This window comes from Eumetopias jubatus, unplaced genomic scaffold (genome assembly GCF_037043125.1).
Source record: "Eumetopias jubatus isolate StellerSeaLion01/CBP00866 unplaced genomic scaffold, mEumJub1_p1.0 scaffold_14, whole genome shotgun sequence".
Classification (NCBI taxonomy): Eukaryota; Metazoa; Chordata; class Mammalia; order Carnivora; family Otariidae; genus Eumetopias; species Eumetopias jubatus.
Window position 1 is genome coordinate 10,287,701 of NW_028274820.1, and position 23,091 is coordinate 10,310,791.

The following is a 23,091-nucleotide window of genomic DNA, read 5'->3' on the forward strand; positions in this document are numbered from 1 at the left end:
GGCTCAATTCTGACTAAATCCTTACAAGGCCCTATTTTCTTACAATTTAAGGAAAATGGCTCTAAACTTTCCTCAAGTCCCTCTTTCACTGTGTAGAGGCAATTCTTTACATAGCAAACTCATTTAAAGAACTAAAATCATGAAAAAGTAGCCCTTTGGGAAGTGCTGCCATCCCAAGGTTTGCTCAAGGCTGCCTGTGCCTAGGGGCTGTGAGAAACTCTGCCAGGTCTCTCGTGGGTCCAAAGCCAGGGCCACTCCAGCAGAACAGTGCCGGACATCCCAGGTAACAAGAGGGATAAACTCTTTACTCCTCCTTTAATTTTGGGAATACTTCTTGACACATTTGGGGGTGTAGCTGAGACTCCATATGGACAGACGGGAGGAAGGGGACCCTTTAATAAACTGGGAGACCTTCACCCCCAAACTGATGATACATTGCAACTGATGCTTATCAAGAATGACTTCATTCAGCAACTAATCTTGCCACTTAATATCTCCCAATCGTAAACCACAAGATCATTTTACTATCTTTTATGAAACTGATCAAATTATCGGTTTATGTCTAACAATTCTGTTTGACACCTGGTCCCATCAATCACTTGCCTGTGAGTTAATTTTGCAACTAATTTGGCCAGAGTGTTTTCCAGGAGGTTCATAACTTTAAGGTAGCTATTCTATAGTTATTTTTAATGATTTAAATTTTTTTCCTGAAAAATCTGCTTTTAAAATTCCCAAGACAAATATTACTAGAACAAAGTTTAATGACTTAGAGTTTGGGGGCTATTATTCACCTATTTGTCCATTGTCCATTGCAGGAGACCCAGACTGTTTGTAAAGAAAATCTTAACCTGATCTTATTTTATTTTATTTTTATTTTTTTAAAAGATTTTATTTTAGAGAGAGACACAGAGAAAGACAGCATGAGTGGTGAGAGGGGCAGTGGGGAAGGGTAGGGGAGAGGGACAAGCACACTCCACATATCCAGGTTCCAGAGCCTGGAAAGGGGGGATCGATCTCAGGACCCTGAGATCATGACCTCAGTCAAAACCAAGAGTTGGCTACTTAACTGACTGAGCCACCCAAGTGCCCCATGAACCTGATCTTATTTTAGAGTACTAACTTAGCCTATGTTTCCAGACAAATGGCCTATTCAGGTTTTTTATTTTTCCAATAGGAGAATGTGAACTCTATCTCTGCTTGGTAGTCTGACAAAGCAAATGAATGTGTGAACATGAACTTACAGAAATATATTTCATGTTTTGGCAGAGAACTTTGCTTTGAACTTTCTGCTATTCAGTTATCATCAAAAGCTTGGTTGCTGAGACACTGGATCAACGTGGTGGAAGAAGGAACAGAAACGGATAGGTTCACTTCCAATTTCTCATTGAAAAAGCTAGAAGATACTAAGAGGTAGCCAGACAATAGCAATGTGAGTTAGGGATAAAAACAATCCAGAATAACAAAATTCTGATGGGATTTCCAAAAATTAAAATCTTGATGAAAATATTGCTCAAATTTGTGTTTTTGTTGATTTTCTAATCTAGTTGTTTCATCTGTTGCTGAGAGAGGCGTTAATGTCTCCACTATGACTGTGGAATTTTTTATTTATCCTTTTAAGTCTGTGCAGCTTTGCTTCATGTATTTTCAAGTTCTGTTAATAGGTACATATTTATGATTGTTTTATAATTTATTTGTGATTTATGATTGTTATGGCCTCCTGGTTACTCTTCTATTGTTATGACCTGTCTGCAAATACTTTCTGGTGTTGAAGTCTATTTTACCAGATATTAATAAATCCACTTCAGTCTTTTAAAAAAAATTCTTGATGAAGACTGAGTAAGAGATACAGTCCTGTCTAAATCGAAATCTGGGGAACCCTCTACAACAAGCCCCAGATAAGGCAGGAACTAACATCCTCTGTCTACCCCTCACTGTGGTGGCCCTTCCCCAACTCCCTGGACCTGGCTTCCTGATCCTGCTGCAATTATGTCTCCAACAGCTACCTATTTTCTGTATCCAGAGGCTACAGTCCCTAGGCCTCCTCACGGCTGGGGATGAGGGAACTTGTGGTGGTCACTGCACTGTGCAGTGAATGCCCCTCGGGAAAGTCCTGTGAAGCAGGCATGGGGAGCACACACTGAGAACAGCTACAGGTTGCATCTGAATCTCTTGCACTGAAGAGAACCCAGCAGGCAGAGCGAGAGCTCTCTCCCCATCCAGTAGATCCCACTAGAGGATGCCCCGTGGTCCACAAAAAGGGAAGGGTAGATTGGAAACCTGCTGTGGAAGAAGCATGGACCTGAAGGAAAAGCTGGAAAATTCACAGTGAAAAACACACGTTCCCATCTTTTGGCAAATTGTAGGTATGGAGAGATTTCTGTCCTTCGATGTATGAATAGGGAGAGGAAAAAAAAATACCATGAGGCTTATAAGAGGGGCTGTGATGCACAGGGAAAGGTAGCAAAAATACTCAGAGAAAGAGCTCAGTTTGAACATGATTTTCTATAGAAAATATAAGTAAAACCATATGCTAGGTGCTCCCAGTAAGATACAAACAGTATGGGAAACAAAGTACAGGGTGCCATATGGCAAAAATTAAGTAAGTCGTATATTGATTAGATGTAACACAAGTTAGGTCTCCTTCCCTGTCAGGCCTGTGGCACTTCCATATCCCCACACTTTTGCACTTGCTGTCCTGCCAGTGCCTTCCCTCCCTCCAGAGTCTCACAAACCCGGTTCCTGCTGCCCACACGCCACCTCCTCCGAAGGCCTTCCCAGCTGCTGCAGGTACCTCCTCACTGCTTACTCTACACACCAACCCAGTGGGTTTTCATACCCCAGCACTGGACATTTCAAATTGTATTTGTAATTCACAATAGCATAACCGTGAATTCTCAATGCCAGGACTCATATTTCATTTATTTCTATACCCCTTACTCATCATAGTTTCTGATATACAGTTAAGAAGAATAAGTCAATGAGAGCCTTGGAAAGATAAGGATAGGTGACAACCTCTTTTTATTACTGGGACCTCAATGACTGTCCATAGGACAAAGGCAAAGGATAAGGGGGAATGAGGAAATGAGAAAAAGAATTAAAACATACTGAAAATCTGCTGTGCTCAAGACATTGAAGTGCTGATTATATACTAAGGGGGCATTTGACATCTTTCCCTCCTTTTCAAAGAATTACACTTTTAGCACTGACCCTCAGGGCATGACATCATGGCCATTGGCAGCCATCGTTTTAAGAGATTAGTGCAGCACCAGAAATCCTCCATTGAAACATGGATACTCAAAGGTTATTGGCAAATTGATTTTGCAAAACTTGAATAGCATTTCCCCTTAGAAACAGTGTGCATAAGTCCTTAGACCAGACTGCAAATACTTACTGAACCCAGAAGGCTGCTAGATTTTATCAGAAACTCTATCACCTGATAGCCAAAATGGTCCTATAACCAAAATGGTACTTCCTGCCTGTCTCACAGATGTGCTGTGAATCAACTAAAATAAGGCAAGTGAGACTCTTCTGAAGAGTGCACCATGCTGTAAGAGCCAGTAGTTTAACTATTATAAAACCCAATTACACATTAAAATACTGTCTGCTGGAAAATGCATGCTCCCTCTGCAAATTCCACCACAGCAGCGGGAGCACTACTCTCTGTTCCTGGCATCATTTGCCCTTATGATCTGGTGCTCACATGCATGGGGATTAAGAAGAGAAACAGAAGTTGTCTGTGGAACATACATAAAAGTATGAACCCGAGTGTCTACTGATTAATGTGAGAAAATCATTGTGGGGATGATCATCAGGATGACGGCAACATGTCAAAGTATTTCAAGATGTCTGCGATTTAAGGGTAAGCGATGGTAGCAAAGGTGAGGTCAGGGCTGACTCACATTCAATGCCGTCTCCTGTACTTCCTCTTAAATAATAGGTTGAAGCACCCCACATGCTGTTTCCTCTTCTCAGACAGCCCGTTTCTTGTCGGCAGCCCCTGGAAAACCTGTTTGTTGACAGTTTATCTCACTTTGTAAAGCTTGTCTACTGTGCAATCCAGGCAGTTTTCCAGGTAGCTGGCACCTTGTTTTTTTTTTTTTTAAAGATTTTATTTATTTATTTGACAGAGAGAGAGAGAGCACAAGCAGGTGGAGTGGCAGGCAGAGGGAGAGGGAGAAGCAGGCTCCAGGAGAAGCAGGCTCCCTCAGGAGCAGGGAGCCTGATGCTGGGCTCGATTCCAGTACCCTGGGATCACGACCCGAGCCAAAGGCAGTCGCTTAACCAACTGAGCCACCCACGTGCCCCGGCACCTTGTTTTCTTTTAGGCTTACATTGCACACTTCTGTGATGATGTGTATCGCATTTTGCTTTGGTCTGAGAAGCAGATTACCTCTGGAGTCCCCAGTAGGCTGAGTTCAGAGAAGCCAAATGTTCCAGAGAGCCCTCTCCAAAAAGGGAATCCTAAAGATTCCAGGGCTGCCCAAGCTCACTCACGGTACCACTCTGAGCAGAAGCAGGTGAGGAACTCTCCTCTCCCATTCCAGCCTTGAGCCAAAAAGGCTTGTCCATCACTGTGCAAAACCCACCCTGGCTGAGAAATCAGTGGAGAGAAGCTGCCTCATTGCATGACAGGCTGTGCCTGGGCCTGGAAGTCTTTTCCTGCCTCCATGCCTCCATGTCCAGCCTCCCTTCTTTGCTGTGTGTTCGGGCCTCCATGCTTTGTCCGCCTTGTCTCTGGTTCAATTCAGCCCCAACTCTAGCTTGGCCACCTTGATTTAGCTGACCCTCCTGCCTGGACAACTGGCCACTTCTATCAAGGCCTCTTTGGCTTTTCTAGGCACCCTCTTTTGAGAATGTCCCACACATGATGGGCCCAAGGAGGGGGGTCTGGCACTCTGGGAATACTTCTCCAAATCACTTGGTTATACCACCAAGGACTCAAGTCACTCATCTTCCACACCCTAAACGACTGACTTATGAAACAGCAAAACCGTGTCTTTTAGAGGCAAAGGTCTTTCCAAATCATTCATATTTCACTTCAAGTTTTCTCACTGGAGCCCGACGTGGGGCTTGAACTCACAACCCTGAGATTTAGGGTCAGATCAAGAGTCCGATGCTTAACTGACTGAGGTACCCAGGCTCTCTCTCTCTCTCTCTCTTTCTTTTTTTTTTACATAGAAGAAACCAAATCTTTTCTACTTAACACACCATCCTGACAAAGTCCTTACTGGTTTTGGGTCAGCCTCCCCCACCAACTAATCTTTATTTTATGTGAAAAGGAAATGGAATGCCACTAGAAAGTACATTTCAACTAATCAGGTGTATTGAGAATGAAGGTAAGAGGCACCACAAAGACCAAACTAGACTGTAATTAAGGAAAAGACAGCATTTATTACTGGAGTGCTGAGCAAAACCAGAGAGCAACAAACAGAAGACGTGACTTAAATCCCTGGTTTGCAACTGTGACCTTAGGTACTTTACTTAGGCGCTTCAGGCCGTTTCCTCATTCATATGAAGGAAAAAAGGACCAGCGATTCTAGTCTTTCCTAGGCCCACCATTCTATAACTTTATGACCCAAATCAGTCTAAGATTATAAATTTCTATTCCATAAATTTATAAGCCTAAAAAGAAATTGAAACATATGAAAATATAAATAATTAAAACCAAAGAATTTTAAAAATGCATTCCAAAGAAACACTTGTTATTCATTGCTATGAAGCATGAGTCTATTACAAACATGTCACTACTGAAGCTTAACATATCACAAACAAAAAGTGGTATAATTTTAATAAGTTTGCCTTTGGATCTCATTCCTCTTACTATTTTGAGATTGTTGCTGTCTACTTATAATCTATCACTATATCTCCATATGTGTACACACACATACACACACGAAATGGGAAAAAGCAAAGAAGCACCAGGATTAGCTCTGACCAAAGAGGAAGAAATGGGACTTACAGGAGCTGCGGAGTTTTTGACTGTGACACTGGGGGTGGTGGCTCGCAGGGCTCCACTCACACCATGGTAGTATTTGAAGCAGATCTTAGTTTCAGCTGAAAAACAAAAATCAAATGGTACTGAGAAGCAGGGTATAACCCAGGAAGAGATAACCATCTCCAGAGGGACAGCCCCAGGAACGGCCACGTAATTCCTCCCATGAGCCAAGAAGGCCATATCTGATGATGCTTATTCAACATGTGGCTCCATGGACAGGTCTGACATCTTTCTAAAAATGTGTCATCAAAAATTGCTCTTTGTACCCAAATGAAATCCATTCTTTCAACTTCTCAGCATCCATCCAATCCTATTAGAGGTTATTTGTAATAAACCCTTACTCCTAAGATTCTAGGTGGTTTGATGCCTACCACCAGTCTGTTCTGTAATTTTTGGTTATTTAATTCATTGTAATTAGTATCTTAGCAACTTGGAGGAGGAATTTGAGAAGTTACTGAAATACATGGATGGGAGGCATATTTTCCAAACTCTGAGACACATCAGTGATAACCTCTTTGCATCACAGTTTGTTTTTCTTCAAAGTCCTATCTATGTAAATAGAAAAGATACGGCCTTGGGAGCCTACATTGCCTGGGTTTGCCTTTTGGCTCCATTACTGACAATCTGTGCGACAAAAATCGGGTCCCTTAACCTCCCTTACTCCATGTTCCTTGTAAAATAAATAGAACTAACAATAGTACCCACCTCATAAGGTATTGGATAAGCAAATAAAAGTTCTTAGAATGCAAATAATGCATGATGAGCATGATGACTAAAGATAAAATCTGTGGCCAACCTGAGTCTAGTTCATTTGAAGGTGACTTGCTTTTCCCAGTTTACTGTTTGTAGGATTTTTCATTTAAATTTGAAAAATTTGCCAGGCTATGTCTTAGCCCCTTATATTAATTTTGTTTGGAACAACATGAGAAATGTCCAATTTGAGATCCTGTTTCTCAAATCTGGGAATTTGTCATCAATGTCGACAATTTTCTTAGCATGAATTTTAGATATGTTCATTATGGAAAATATGGACAATGAAGAAAACCATAAAAAAATCTTCTATGAGTGTTTTTATGTACATCTGAGATTATAAGCTTTAATATTATATGTAATGTAGTAAAATAATAATGCAATAAAACTGCATTTTAAAAAATTAACATTAAACAATCAGGTTCAACTATCAAACCTTTGTTGATAACATTATTTGTTTTATGGAATCGTTGAATTGATTTGTAATTTTAAGTATTCCTGTAATTTTGGAAATTTAGGCTTGTCCCTAAAAATGAACGACTTTTTGAAAATTATGTTGAAGTTCAAGTTTGCTCCGTAGGATAATGGAGCAAAACTTGCTGGTTACCTACCCAACACCTATTCTCCCTTTCCTCCTGAATGACAGAATCTCAATTTTACTTTGGATGGTAATGTCCAGCTAAAGTACTATATTTTGGAGCCTCCCTTGCAGATAACATTTATGTTATTTTCCACTGTTATTTTGGGGTTTGTGTTATCTGTAAACTTTACTATATAGGGAAAGCTTTCTTGACATAGAAGATATGAGTACTGCAATATTCTTTAGAAGATGTGAATATTTTAAGGATTTTCCCTTCCTGTGGCCAAACTGCTTCCCAAAAAGCACTTCACACTTTCATCAGAAAATGTAGCTCTGACCATTTCATGGAATCCTTGTTAATATTGAGTATTATCAATTAAATATAAGTTTAAAGTAGCATTTCATTTTTATTTCATGTGTTTGATTAGTAGTGAGATTAAACATTTTTTCATCAAATTTTAATTAGCTATTTGTATTTACTCTTTTTTATGCATTGAACTGTACTTGTCAAGACTTCCCACTGCCTGGGTGATACCTGGGTGGTCACCTTTTAGTGGATATGCTCTTCCTTTAGATACATCAATACTTTCCAATTCCCTCCTAAGTCATTCCTTCCCTGCAGTGATTTTGCATTATTGTTGATTGCCTTTTAAGCTCTTCTTGTGGACAATCATACAACCTAGTTCTGCATTCTTCAAGGCACCTCAGAGTTATCTGCATGTTGTTAGGTATACACATCCGGATCCACTACTGCTTCAGCCTGAAAGGCAGATATCTTGTAGGTTAGGGATCAGGGGGGACACTGAATAAAGCAGTGAGCCTATATAGCTAGGCAACCTCACTGAGCCAGTGCAATTTAAGTTCCTCTGCTTGTAGGTGCCTGTGACATCAGCAAGGAGGGGCCAATGGCTTCACAGTTGGGTGGAAGAAAATTTTAGAAACAGGCATTCTAAACAGACACCACTAGCTTTCCTTTCAAATAAAATTATTCCAATAATTTTATTATTCCAAGAAAGGTCAGGGTAGATAAGAGCCATATGATCCTCAGAAAAAGCATTTGACAAAATACAGTATCCATTCGTGATTAAAAAAAAATCCCAACAAAGTAGGGATAGATGCAACATAATGAAGTATCATCATAAAGTCCATATGTGGAAGACCCAGGGCTAATATCACCTTCAAAAGGGTAAAACTGAGAGCTTTTCCTCTACAGTCAAGAACAAGACAGAGATGTCCACTCTTACCATTACTATTTAACACAGTACTGGAAGTCTTAGCCTCAGCAATCAGGAAACAAAAAGAAATAAAGGCAACTAAATTGGCAAGGGAGAAATCAAATTTTCACTATTTACAGACAACACAGTACTCTATGCAGAAAACCCGAAAGACGCCACCCCCCAAATGCTAAAACTAATACATGAATTCAACAAAGTTGCAAGATATAAAATCAATGCACAGAAATCTGTTGCATTTCTATACACCAATAATGAAGCAGCAGAAAGAGAAATCAAGGAATTGATCCCATTTACAATTGCACCAAAACCCATAAGATACCTAGGAATAAATCTAACTAAAGAAGTAAAAGATCTGTACTCTGAAAACTATAGAATACTTATGAAAGAAATTGAAGAGGACCCAAAGAAATGGAAAAGCATTCCATGTTCATGGATTAGAAGAACAAACATTGTTAAAATGTCTATACTACCCAAAGCAATCAACACATTTAATATAATCCCTATCAAAATGCCACCAGCATTTTTCACAGAGCTAGAACAAACAATCCTAAAATTTGTATGGAATAACAAAAGACCCTGAGTAGCCAAAGCAATCCTGAAAAAGAAAAGCAAAATTGGACCTCAATGTGAGACAGGAATCCATCAAAATCCTAGAGGAGAACATAGGCAGTAACCTCTTTGACATCACCCACAGCAACTTCTTTCAAGATACATCTCCAAAAGCTAGTGAAACAAAAGCAAAAATGAACTTTTGGGACTTCATCAAGATAAAAAGCTTCTGCACAGCAAAGGAAACAGTCAACAAAACAAAGAGGCAACCCACAGAATGGGAGGAGATATTTGCAAATGACTCTACAGATAAAGGGCTAGTATCCGAGATCTATAAAGAACTTCTCAAACTCAACACCCAAAAAACAAATAATCAAGTCAAAGAATGGGCAGAAGATATGAAAAGACACTTCTCTGAAGAAGACATACAAATGGCAAATGGACACATGAAAAAATGTTCATCATCATTAGCCATCAGGGAAATTCAAATCAAAACCACATTGAGATACCACCTTACACGAGTTAGAATGGCAAAAATGGACAGGGAAAGAAACAACAAATGTTGGAGAGGTTGTGGAGAAAGGGGAACCCTCTTACACTGTTGGTGGGAATGCAAGTTGGTACAGCCACTTTGGAAAACAGTGTGGAAGTTCCTCAAAAAACTAAAAATAGAGCTACCCTATGACCCAGCAATTGCACTCCTGGGTATTTACCCCAAAGACACAGATGTAGTGAAAAGAAGGGCCATATGCACCCCAATGTTCATAGCAGCAATGTCTGCAATAGCCAAACTGTGGAAAAAGCTGAGATGCCCTTCAACAGATGAATGGGTAAAGAAGATGTGGTCCATATATACAATGGAATATTACTCAACCATCAGAAAGGATGAATACCCAACTTTTACATCAACATGGATGGGACTGGAGGAGATTATGCTAAGTGAAATAAGTCAAGCAGAGAAAGTCAATTATCATATGGTTTCACTTATTTGTGGAACATAAGGAACAGCATGGAGGACATTAGGAGAAGGAAGGGAAAAATGGGGGGGGGAAACAGAGGGGGAGACGGACCATGAGAGAGTACGGACTCTGAGAAACAAACTGAGGGTTTTAGAGGGGAGGGGGGTGGGGGGATGGGTTAGCCTGGTGATGGGTATTAAAGAAGGCATGTACTGCATGGAGCACTGGGTGTTATACGAAAACAATGGATCGTGGATCACTACATCAAAAACTAATGATGTATTGTATGGTGACTAACATAATATAATAAAATTAAAAAAAAATAAAAGCAAAACTGGAGGCATCACGATTCCGGACTTCAAGCTATATTACAAAGCTGTAGTCATTAAGACAGTATGGTACTGGCACAAAACCAGACACACAGATCAGTGGAACAGAAGAGAAAACCCAGGAAGGGAACCACAACTATATGGTCAACTAATTTTGACAGAGCAGGAAAAATATCCAGTGGAATAAAAAGACAGTCTCTTCAACAAAATGGTGCTGGGAAAACTGGACAGCAACATGCGGAAGAATGAAACTGGACCACTTTCTTACACCAAACACAAAAATGAATTCAAAATGGATTAAAGACCTAAATGTGAGACAGGAAACCATCAAAATCCTAGAGGAGAACACGGGTAGCAATTTTTTTAACCTCAGCCATAGCAACTTCTTACTAGACACATCATCAAAGGCAAGGGAAACAAAAGCAAAAAGGAACTATTGGGACTTTATCAAGATAAAAAGCTTCTTCACAGTAAAGGAAACAATCAACAAAACTAAAAGGCAGCATATGAAATGGGAGAAGATATTTGCAAATGACATATCTGATAAAGGGTTAGTTTCCAAAATCTATAAAGAATTTACCAAACTCAACCTCCCCCCCAAAAAAACCCATCCAGTTAAGAAATGGGCAGAAGACATGAATAGATATTTTTCCAAAGAAGACATCCAGATAGCGGCTAACAGACCCATGAAAAATGCTTAACTTCACTCATCATCAGGGAAATACAAATCAAAACCATGGTGTGATACCACCTGATACCTGTCAAATGGCTAAAATTAACAACACAAGAAACAAGAGGCATTGGCAAGGATGTGGAGAAAGGGGAATCCTCTTACATTGTTGGTGGGAATGCAAACTGGGGCAGGCACTCTGGAAAACAGTATGGAGGTTCCTCAAGAGGTTAAAAATAGAGCTACCATATAATCCAGCCATTGCACTACTAGGTATTTACCCAAAGGATGCAAAAATACAGATTCAAAGGGGTATATGCACCCCAATGTTTATAGCAGCATTATCAACAATAGCCAAACTATGGAAAGAGCCCAAATGTCCATTGAATGATGAATGGATAAAGAAGATGTGTACGTACACACACACACACACACACACACACACACACACACACACACACACTGGAATATTACTCAGCCATCAAAAAGAATGAAATCTTGCCATTTGCAACAACATGGATGGAACTAAAGTGTATTATGCTAAATGAAATGTTAGAAAGACAAATACCATATGATCTCACTAATGTGGAATTTAAGAAAGAAAACTGATGAACATATGGGAAGGAGGAAAAGAAGAAAAAAAGAGATGGAAACAAGCCATAAGTGACTCTTAACAATAGAGAATTAACTGAGGGTTGATGGAGGGAGGTGGGTAGGGGATGGGCTAGATGGGTGGTGGGTATTAAAAAGGGCACTTGTCATTCTCCAGAATAGATCACATCCTAGGTCACAAATCAGGTCTCAACCAGTACCAAAAGATTGGGATTATTCCCTGCATATTTTCAGACCACAGTGCTTTGAAACTAGAATTCAATCACAAGAGGAAAGTCGGAAAGAACTCAAATACATGGAGGCTAAAGAGCATCCTACTAAAGAATGAATGGGTCAACCAGGAAATTAAAGAAGAATTAAAAAAATTCATGGAAACCAATGAAAATGAAAACACAACTGTTCAAAATCTTTGGGATACAGCAAAGGCAGTCCTGAGAGGAAAGTATATAGCAATACAAGCCTTTCTCAAGAAACAAGAAAGGTCTCAAATACACAACCTAACCCTACACCTAAAGGAGCTAGAGAAAAAACAGCAAATAAAGCCTAAACCCAGCAGGAGAAGAGAAATAATACAGATCAAAGCAGAAATCAATGAAATAGACACCAAAAGAACAGTAGAACAGATCAACGAAACAAGGAGCTGGTTCTCTGAATTAACAAGATTGATAAACCCCTGGCCAGCCTTATCAAAAAGAAAAGAGAAATGACCCAAAACAACAAAATCATGAATGAAAGAGGAGAGATCACAACCAACACCAAAGACATACAAACAATTATAAGAACATATTATGAGCAACTCTATGCCAGCAAATTAGATAACCTGGAAGAAATGCATGCATTCCTAGAGATGTATCAACTACCAAAATTGAACCAAGAAGAAATAGAAAACCTAAACAGACCTATAACCACTAAGGAAATTGAAGCAGTCATCAAAAATCTCCCAACAAACAAAAGCCCAGGGCCAGATGGCTTCCCAGGGGAATTCTACCAAATATTTAAAGATGAATTTAATACCTATTCTCCTGAAACTGTTCCAAAATATAGAAATGGAAGGAAAACTTCCAAACTCCTTTTATGAGGCCAGCATTACCTTGATCCCAAAACCAGACAAAGACCCCATCAAAAAGGAGAATTACAGACCAATATCCTTGATGAACATGGATGCAAAAATTCTCACCAAAATACTAGCCAATAGGATCCAACAGTACATTAAAAGGATTATTCACCATGACCAAGTGGGATTTATCCCTGGGCTGCAAGGTTGGTTCAACATCCGCAAATCAATCAACGTGATACAATATATTAACAAAAGAAAGAACAAGAATCATATGATCCTCTCAATAGATGCAGAAAAAACATTTGACAAAGGACAGCACCCTTTCTTGATCAAAACTCTTCAGAGTATAGGGGTAGAGGGTACATACCTCAATATCATAAAAGCCATCTATGAAAAACCTACAGCGAATATCATTCTCAATGGGGAAAAGCTGAGACCTTTCCCCCTAAGGTCAGGAAGGCGGCAGGGATGTCCACTATCACCACTGCTATTCAGCATACTATTAGAAGTCCTAGCCACAGCAATCAGACAACAAAAAGAAATCAAAGGCATCCAAATCGGCAAAGAGGAAGTCAAATGCTCACTCATTGCAGATGATATGATACTTTATGTGGAAAACCCAAAAGACTCCACCCCAAAACTGCTAAAACTCATACAGGAATTCAGTAAAGTAGCAGGATATAAAATCAATGCACAGAAATCAGTGGCATTCCTATACACCAACAAAAAGACAGAAGAGAGACAAATCAAGGAGTCGATCCCATTTACAGTTGCACCCAAAACCATAAGATACCTAGGAATAAATCTAACCAAAGAGGCAAAGGATCTGTATTCAGAAAACTATAAAATACTCATGAAATAAATTGAGGAAGACACAAAGAAATGGAAAAACGTTCCATGCTCATGGATTGGAAGAACAAACATTGTGAAGATGTCAATGCTACCTAGAGCAATCTACACATTCAGTGCAATCCCCATCAAAATACCATCTACTTTTTTCAAAGAAATGGAACAAATAATCCTAAATTTTTTATGGAACCAGAAGAGACCCCAAATAGCCAGAGGAATGTTGAAAAAGAAAAGCAAAGCTGGTGGCATCACAATTCCGGACTTCCAGCTCTATTACAAAGCTGTCATCATCCAGAGAGTATGGTACTGGCACAAAAACAGACACATATGTCAATGGAACAGAATAGAGAGCCCAGAAATGGACCCTCAACTCTATGGTCAACTCATCTTGGACAAAGCAGGAAAGAATGTCCAATGGAAAAAAGACAGTCTCTTCAACAAATGGTGTTGGGAAAATTGGACAGCCACATGCAGAAGAATGAAACTGGACCATTTCCTTACACCACACACAAAAATAGACTCCAAATGGTTGAAAGACCTAAATGTGAGACAGGAGTCCATCAAAATACTAAAGGAGAACACAGGCGGCAACCTCTTCGACTTCAGCCACAGCAACTTCTTCCTAGAAACATCGCCAAAGGCAAGGGAAGCCAGGGCAAAAATGAACTATTGGGATTTCATCGAGATAAAAAGCTTTTGCACAGCAAAAGAAACAGTCCACAAAACCAAAAGACAACTGACGGAATGGGAGAAAATATTTGCAAATGACACATCAGATAAAGGGCTAGTATCCAAAATCTATAAAGAACTTATCAAACTCAACACCCAAAGAACAAATAATCCAATCAAGAAATGGGCAGAAGACATGAACAGACATCTTTCCAAAGAAGACATCCAAATGGCCAACAGACAGATGAAAAAGTGCTCAACATCGCTCGGCATCAGGGAAATCCAAATCCAAACCTCAATGAGGTACCACCTCACACCAGTCAGAATGGCTAAAATTAACAAGTCAGGAAATGACAGATGTTGGCGGGGATGTGGAGAAAGGGGAACCCTCCTACACTGTTGGTGGGAATGCAAGTTGGTGCAATCACTCTGGAAAACAGTATGGAGGTTCCTCAAACAGTTGAAAATAGAGCTACCATATGATTCAGCAGTTGCACTACTGGGTATTTACCACAAAGATACAAATGTTGGGCTTCGAAGGGGTACATGCACCCCAATGTTTATAGCAGCAATGTCCACAAGAGCCAAGCTGTGGAAAGAGCCAAGATGTCCATTGACAGATGAATGGATAAAGAAGAAGTGGTATATATAGACAATGGAATATTATGCAGCCATCAAAAGGAATGATATCTTGCCATTTCCAACGACATGGATAGAACTGGAGGGTGTTATGCTGAATGAAATAAGTCAATCAGAGAAAGACATATATCATATGACCTCACTGATATTAGGAATTCTTAATCTCAGGAAACAAACTGAGGGTTGCTGGAGTGGTGGGGGGTGGGAGGGATGGGGCAGCTGGGTGATAGACATTGGGTAGGGTATGTGCTATGGCGAGTGCTGTGAATTGTGCAAGACTGTTGAATCACAGATCTGTAACTCTGAAACAAGTAATGCAATATATGTTAAGAGAAAAAAGAAGAAGAAGATAGCAGGAAGGGAAGAATGAAGGGGGTAAGTTGGAGGGGGAGACGAACCATGAGAGACGATAGACTCTGAAAAACAAACCGAGGGTTCTAAAGGGGAGGGGTGGGGGGATGATTTAGCCTGGTGATGGGTATTAAAGAGAGCACGTTCTGTGTGGAGGACTCAGTGTTATGCACAAACAATGAAACATGGAACACTACATCCAAAACTAATGATGTAATGTATGGTGATTAACATAACAATAAAAAATAAAATAAAAAAATAAAGAGGGCACTTGTGATAAGCACCGGGTGTTGTATATAAGTGATAAGTCACTGAATTCTACTCCAGAAATCAATATTGCTCTGTTAACTAACAAAATATAAATTAAAAAAAACATTGATGAGAGAAACTTATGAGGGTACACAAAGAAATAGAAAGACATTCCATGCTCATGAATTGGAAGAATATTTTTAAAATGTATATGTTATCAAAAGCAATCCACACATTTAATGGAATCCACATCAAAACACAAACAGCATTTGTCACAGAACTAGAGCAAAAGATCCTAAAATTTGTATGAAACCACAAAAAAATCCCTGAATAGTCAAAGCAATCTTAAAAAAGAAAAGCAAGGCTGGAGGAAGCACAATTCCAGACTTCAAGTTATATTACAAAGCTGTAGTAATCAAAATGATGTGGTGCTGGTACAAAAATAGATACACGGAACAAAATAGGAAACACAGAAATGAACCCACAAGCATATGGTGAATTAATCTTTGACAAAGTAAGAAAGAATATCCAATGGAAAAAAGACAGTTTCTGCAACAAATTGTATTGGGAAAACTGGACAGTAACATGCAAAGAAAGAAACGATTACTTTCTTACACCATACACAAAAATAAATTTAAAATGGATTAAAGACATAAATGTGATTCCTGAAACAACAAAAAAACCTAAAGAGACCACAGACAGTAACTTCTATGACATCAGCCATAGAAACGTTTTTGCAGATATGTCTCCTGAGGTAAGAGAAATAAAACTAAATATAAACTATTGGGACTTCATCAAAATAAAAAGCTTATGCACAGTGAAGGAAACGATCAACAAAAGTAAAAGGCAGCCTACAGAATGGGAGAAGATATTTGCGAATGACATATCTGATAAAAGGTTAGTATCCAAAATATATAAAGAATTAATAAAACTCGACACCCAAAAACAAAGAATCCAATTAAAAACTGGGCAGACGACATGAACAGATATTTCTCCAAAGAAGACATCCAGATAGGGGTGCCTGGGTGGCTCAGTTGGTTAAACAACTGCCTTCGGCTCAGGTCATGATCCCAGGGTCCTGGGATTGAGCCCCGCATCGGGCTCCTTGCTCAGCAAGGAGTCTGCTTCTCCCTCTCCCTCTACTGGCTACTCTGCCTTCTTGTGCTCTCTCTCTCTGTCAAATAAATAAATAAATAAACAAATAAATAAATCTTTAAAAAAAAAAGAAAGAAGACATCTGGATGGCCAAGAGACACATGAAAAGATGTTCATTATCACTTACCATCAGGGAAATACAAATTAAAACTACAATGAGGTATCATCTCACACTGGTCAGAATGGGCAAAATCAACAACAGGTGTGAGCAAGGATGTAGAGAAAAAGGAACTCTCATGCACTGTTTGTGGGGAAGCAAGGGGGTGCAGCCACTGTAGAAAGCAGTATAGAGATTCCTCAAAAAGTTATAAATAGAACCAGCCTGCAGAAATTTCACTACTGGGTATTTACTGAAAGAATACAAAAAAACACTAATTCAAAGAGATACACGCACCCATATGTTCATAGCAGTGTTATTTACAATAGACAAATTATGGAAGCAGCCCAAATATCCATCAACTGAATGGATAAAGAAGATGTGGTGTACATATACAACGGAAATTTATTCAGCCATAAAAAGAATGAAATCTTGCCATTTGCAACAATGTGGGTGGATCTAGAGGGTATTATAAGTGAAATAAGTCAATCAGAGAAAGACAAATACCATATGATTTTACTCATACGTGGAATGTAAGAAAAAAAAAACAAGCAAAGGGGAAAAAGAGAGAGAGAGACAAACGAAGAAACAGACTTTTAGTTATAGAGAACAAACTGATGGGTACTGAGAGGGAGATGGGTGGAGGAATGGGTTAAATAGGGGATGGGGATTGTCTGATGATCACGGGGTGATGTATGGAATTGTTGAATCACTACGTTGTACACCTGAAACTAATATAACACTGTATGTTAACTAACTGGAATTAAAATTAAAACTTTAAAAAAATTATCTGGTGATCCTACTGGGTATTTATCCAAAAGAACTGAAATCAAGATCTTGAAGAGATATTTGCACTCCCATGTTCACTGTACCACTATTCACAATAGCCAGGATGTGGAAACAACCTAAAGGTCCATCAGTGGATGAATGGATAAAGAAAATATGGTAAATATAACAATGGGACATTATTGAGTCTTCAAAAAGAAGGAAATCCTAAATATGCAACAACATGAATGAAACTTGAGGACGTTACGCTAAGTGAAATGTCAGTCACAGGACAAATACTGTGTGATTCCACTTAAATGTGGTACCTAAAATAGTCAAATCATAGAAGCAGAGAGTAGAATTATGGTTTCCAAGGGCTGGGAGGGAGAGGGAAATAAGGAGTTGATAATCAGTGGTGTAAACTGTCAGTTATGCAAGATAAGTAAGTTCTAGAGATTTGTTGTATTAAATTATTCCTATAGTTATCAATACTGTATTATACACTTAGAGATCTGTTAAGAGGGTACATCTCATGTTGAATCTGTTTACTACAACAGAATAAAAGTAAAAGTAAAAAAAAATAAAAAAAGTTAAAACAAATTGGTCTTAACAGTTAATTAGCATTTAACACGTACCAGATCAGTCATACTATTTTCTAATTTGATCCTCACAAAATCCTTATAAAGTGTAGGTAATTATTATCAATCCTTTTTTAAAGTGCTTAGCACAATGTTTGCCATATAATAGGACCTCAACAAATGTCATCTATCATTCCTTTTTTACATCTAAAAACAAAGAGGCCAAAATGTGAAGCTAATTATACAAGGTCACATATGTAGTTCATGGCAACTAGGATTTCAGTAAACGTATTAACTTTCCATTTGGTGATTTGTCTTTTAAAAATTTTTAATAACTCAAGATTGTTGACTAGCTAGGCAACAGCAAACTTCCACTTCCAGTAACAATGTACTAGGTAATTCAGAAAACATCTAGGAAAGGCCGGAAAAATATGGACATAAATCTGCCTGAAGTAGGACTGTCAGGTAAAATATAGGATACTCAGTTAAATTTGGGTTTCAGATAAGCAGAGAATACATTTTTAGTATAAGTATGTCCCAATTATTACATGGAAAACACTTATACCAGAAAAGATATTCACTGTTTATCTCAAAATCAAATTTAGTTAGGTAGTCTTGGAATATTTTCCCTCTAAAATTGGAAATCCTAGCCCGAAGTCATCAGAGACCTGGTCAGACAATGGGAATATTGAGGACACTCATAGATGAGCCTAGGATTTGGGGTTGCTGTTTCCCTAGCTGGGGTTCGGGGCTGTGTTGATTCCAAAAAATGCAGCTGAGAAACTGGAAAAGCTAAAAGAACTTTTTTCAGACTTGCAGGGCTAAGGGGAGCAAACGTAAGGGTTCAGGCCCTGCCAAAAAGGAAGACTTTGGTAAATCCTTCATGATTCAATTTGGAACCCTGAACAGCAAATAGATATGCTGTTGAGAATATACTTGCCCTTGCCCTTCATATCATTTCAAGTCTTGAAATTCAATTGAGCTTAGTCTGGATTGCTAGATATCACCCAGAAGGAAATGTAAATCCTCCCAGGAGGGAAATAACATCATTTTTAGCTTCAGATTATTTCTACAAGTTTTCATTTACAATGTCCAGTTCTCGATGAAAACTGTCCAGGCACATGCAGATACTAGGCAATGTACAGAATAACAACAGAACAAGTAGGCATTATAAGCTGATTCATATGGCTTCTAGATATTGGAGTTATCAGACACAAGCTTTACAGAACACATACTGAAAACATTCAAGGAAATAAAAGACAAGATTGAAAATATCAACAAAGAATGAAGCCTATAAAAATGAACCAAACAGAAATTCTGGATCTAAAAAACTACAATACTCAATAGATGGGTTTTAAAGCAGATTAAACAAAACACATGAGCATATTTAGGGAACTGGAATATAGGTTAGGAAAAAATTCAGAATGAAGCATGCAGAGAAAAAAGGTATAAAATATGAAAGAGAAGTAAGAAACATATGGGATACTAGGGGGTGGTCTAAAGTATGTATAAATTGGAATCCAAAAGGAGAGGAGAGAGACAGTGGTGTTAAAGCCAAAAATTCTCCAAAAGTGAAAAATTCTCCAAAAAGTTCCAAAAGTTATAAAAATCATCAAGCTATAGATTCAAAAAATCCTATGAATCCAAAAAGAACACAGCATGCAGACATCACTATAAAACTTCGAAAAAGAGGAGAAAATCATGAACCAGTGAAGTTAAGAGCTAGATTATCTTCATAGAAGCAACAATTTGACAGATGACTATTCAATGTCAGCAGAAACCACAGAGGACAAAGGAATGACAGCTTCAATGTGCTCAAACAAAACAAAACAAAACAAAACAAAACAAAACCCTGTTATATAGAATTCTGCAACCCAGAAAAATATCTTTTAAGAATAAGGTGATTATTCCTATTGCTGTCTGAACATTGCACAGATTGCCATCACCATGAATATCTGAACTTCATGGCGAGTTTTTAGCTATCCATATGTTACAATGTCTGCAATGCAGAAATGCCCAAGTCTTATGAATCAAAATATGATCAGAGTAGATGACTGAGAAAGACATTTGGACCAGCACAGAAGTAAAATGCCTTCCTCTGTGAACTACTTATTTGTGCAGAAAGAACCAAATTATCTATGCAATAACATTCTGTAGCAAGAAAAATGAGCTTACACCTACTAATATTTCATTTATAAGAGATGTGAGACAAATGTAAACCATATCTTCAACATCCAAGAAAAGCAATTTTAACTCAAGAGTTTATAATAACTGTGATAGAGTCAGTCCCAACAGTTATCTAAAAGGAGTAATGGAGAGTATAATATTTTCAAATGCTCAAAAAGATCAAGAAGCAATGGAAAGGATGTGGAGAAAAAGGAACCCTCACGTACTGTTGGTGGGAATGCAAATTGGTGCCGCCACTGAGGAAAACAGTATGGAGGTTCCTCAAAAAATTAAAAAAACAGAATGACCATATGATCCCATAGTTCCACTACTGGGTATTTACACAAAGAAAATAAAAACACTAATTTGAAAAGATATATGCACCCCTATGTTTACTGCAGCATTATTTACAATAGCCAAGATATGAAAGGAGCTCAAGTGTCTACTGATAGATGAATGGATAAGGAAGATGTGGTATAAATGTATAACGGAATACTACTTAGCCATAAAAAATGAAATCTTGCCATCTGCAACAACATGGATGGAGTTAGGGTATAATGCCAAGTGAAATAAGTCAATCAGAGAAAGACAAATACCATATGATTTCAGTCATATTTGGAATGTAAGAAACAAAACAAGCAAACAAACAAAAAAAGAGACAGACAAAAACACAGACTCTTAAATATAGAGAACAAACTGGTCATTGCCAGAGGGGAGGTGAGGGGGAATGGAGAAATACATGAAGGGGATTAAGAATACACTTATCTTGATGAGCACTGAGAAAAGTATAGAATTGTTGAATCATTATATTGTACACCTGAAACTAATATAACACTGTATGTTAATTACAGCTCAATAAAAAAAAGCAATGGAAAAATAAGATACAAATAAATTTTGAATCTGAAGAATACTTAGCTTTAGTAAGAGGAAAAAATACCAAGAGCAGTATTTTTAAAGAAATAATCAACATTAATGATATGAACCTTCTTAGGTCCTCCCAGTCTGTCCTACATAGCAATATGTTCATTTGCATTTGTTTTTTCATTTTAAATTTTAATTAAATGGAAAAAATAAAATTGAATTAAGTGGATTTTAAGAAATAAGTAGTTTAGAGAAAGGCTGTGATTTTTGACAAAAACAAAAGCCTAATAAATGGGAAAAAATGGAATTAGTGTTCATTGACAAGGTGTCTAACATTGAAGATTCCATGACATATGTAAACAGTTAACACTTGGAAAAGTCATTTTAATTTAAAGCTGATATTGTCTGTTGGATATCTTGAAGGTAGAGTTTTAAAGCCTCTCATGTATCAGGCCCTGGTTTTGGACTAACACCAGAATGAAGCAGTCACCTTTTATATATGCTTGTCCTGTAACATTTCATTTTAGCAGTTTGCATTCAAGAACTCATTCAAAAAAAAGAAAATTATGTAAGTGTGAAAGCCATAAGAAGTTGTACCAAAAAAACTTTGTTCTACTATAAATAGCTCTGAAAAATATGGTGTTTTCACTTGGCATTCAAATGATATTTTTGCAGTAAAATTCTCATTAAAGTAATATATGACTCTAGTAGAAAAAAATCTTATTGTATTACAGACTATCAAATTGATTTGTCAAAATTTTGTAATTTGATAAGATAGTATCTCACTTAAATCTGCACTTCCAGGAGTGGTTTAGAATGTTGTCTTACAGACTAATTATATTAACTTTGTAATTTGAAAATAATAAAAAAACAAAGTAATAAATTTTATTTATATAAATTTTTATATAATATATAATATATAAAATATATAAAATTTATATATACTTATAATTTTATATAATATATAAAATATTTATATAAAATAAAGAGGAGATGTTCATATTTTTAAGTACTTAGATTTGCCTAACTTATACAAATTCCATGTGATAAGGTCATGTTTCTCTAATAGCTAAATTATGATTACTTCAATGAAAAATATTTAATTGCAACTTCTTTCTGAAGTAATTGTAATAACTGATATATCTTTTTACATGAAGAACTGTACATTATTTAAGTAATTTCCTATTTAGAACAGCAGCAGCATAAATCCTATGTTAATGCTTTAAATATGGTACCACAGCAAAAGTGGGAGATTGATCAAAATGAACCATTATGTAAAATAACATTACAACTTTAATTTATGGGTGATATTTATTTCAGGTGCTAGAGGGCCAATTCTAAACTAAACAATGATCCAATAAATGTATTGTGTTTCCTGTTTCAGGGCCAGTTATTAGACAAGTATTTCTGGTCTCTGGGATCATTGTGTGTGGAGTATTTGCTAAAAGGCAATTAGCGATTTCTTCTTCCTTCTAGAATAGAGTAATTGTAGCAGATAAATGCTCTTGCTGCTAACTCAGTAAGCTGATTCTGAAGCAAAATGTTTAAGGCACTGCAGAACGACGGAAGCAACAAGAGAAGGGAGAGACTAGTCAGGTGAACTGATAACCTACAGACCCTTTCCTCGGTGGCGGAGGACCAGCAGAGCTGCTGCTGGCCCTGTGGGGCCAGAGTGACAGGACTGGAGACCTCAATACCCAGCTGATGTCCTCTCAGACCTTTGCCAAATCTTAAGCTTTTAGGGCAAAAGACTAAAAATCTAACCGTGGAAACATCTGAAAAGTACAGCCCAAATCTTCTGTCTCTTGGTCGTGAGAAGACCTGGTAGGGAGTGGGTCAGGGAAGGGTCCCTGATGAAAACCCTTGGTTCTCAATGCAAGCCCTGGAGAGGGGTCCCTGGGAACATAGTGAGCCAGAGGGAGATTCTGGCTTACCAAGACTGCACTGTACTTCATTCAGCTCATTATCTCATTGGG

General features: G+C 38.0%; 1 protein-coding gene across 3 annotated transcripts in view; it reads right to left on the reverse strand.

The window, feature by feature from the left end:
* The window catches only part of HECW1 (HECT, C2 and WW domain containing E3 ubiquitin protein ligase 1), a 430,092-nt gene that overhangs the window by 188,650 nt on the left and 218,351 nt on the right, over positions 1-23,091 (reverse strand). For all 3 annotated transcript variants that reach the window (XM_088018231.1, XM_088018230.1, XM_028108920.2), the window contains one exon: positions 5,960-6,054. In XM_088018231.1, the coding sequence (XP_087874357.1) occupies positions 5,960-6,054 (95 nt within the window). The remainder of the gene's footprint in view (positions 1-5,959; positions 6,055-23,091) is intronic.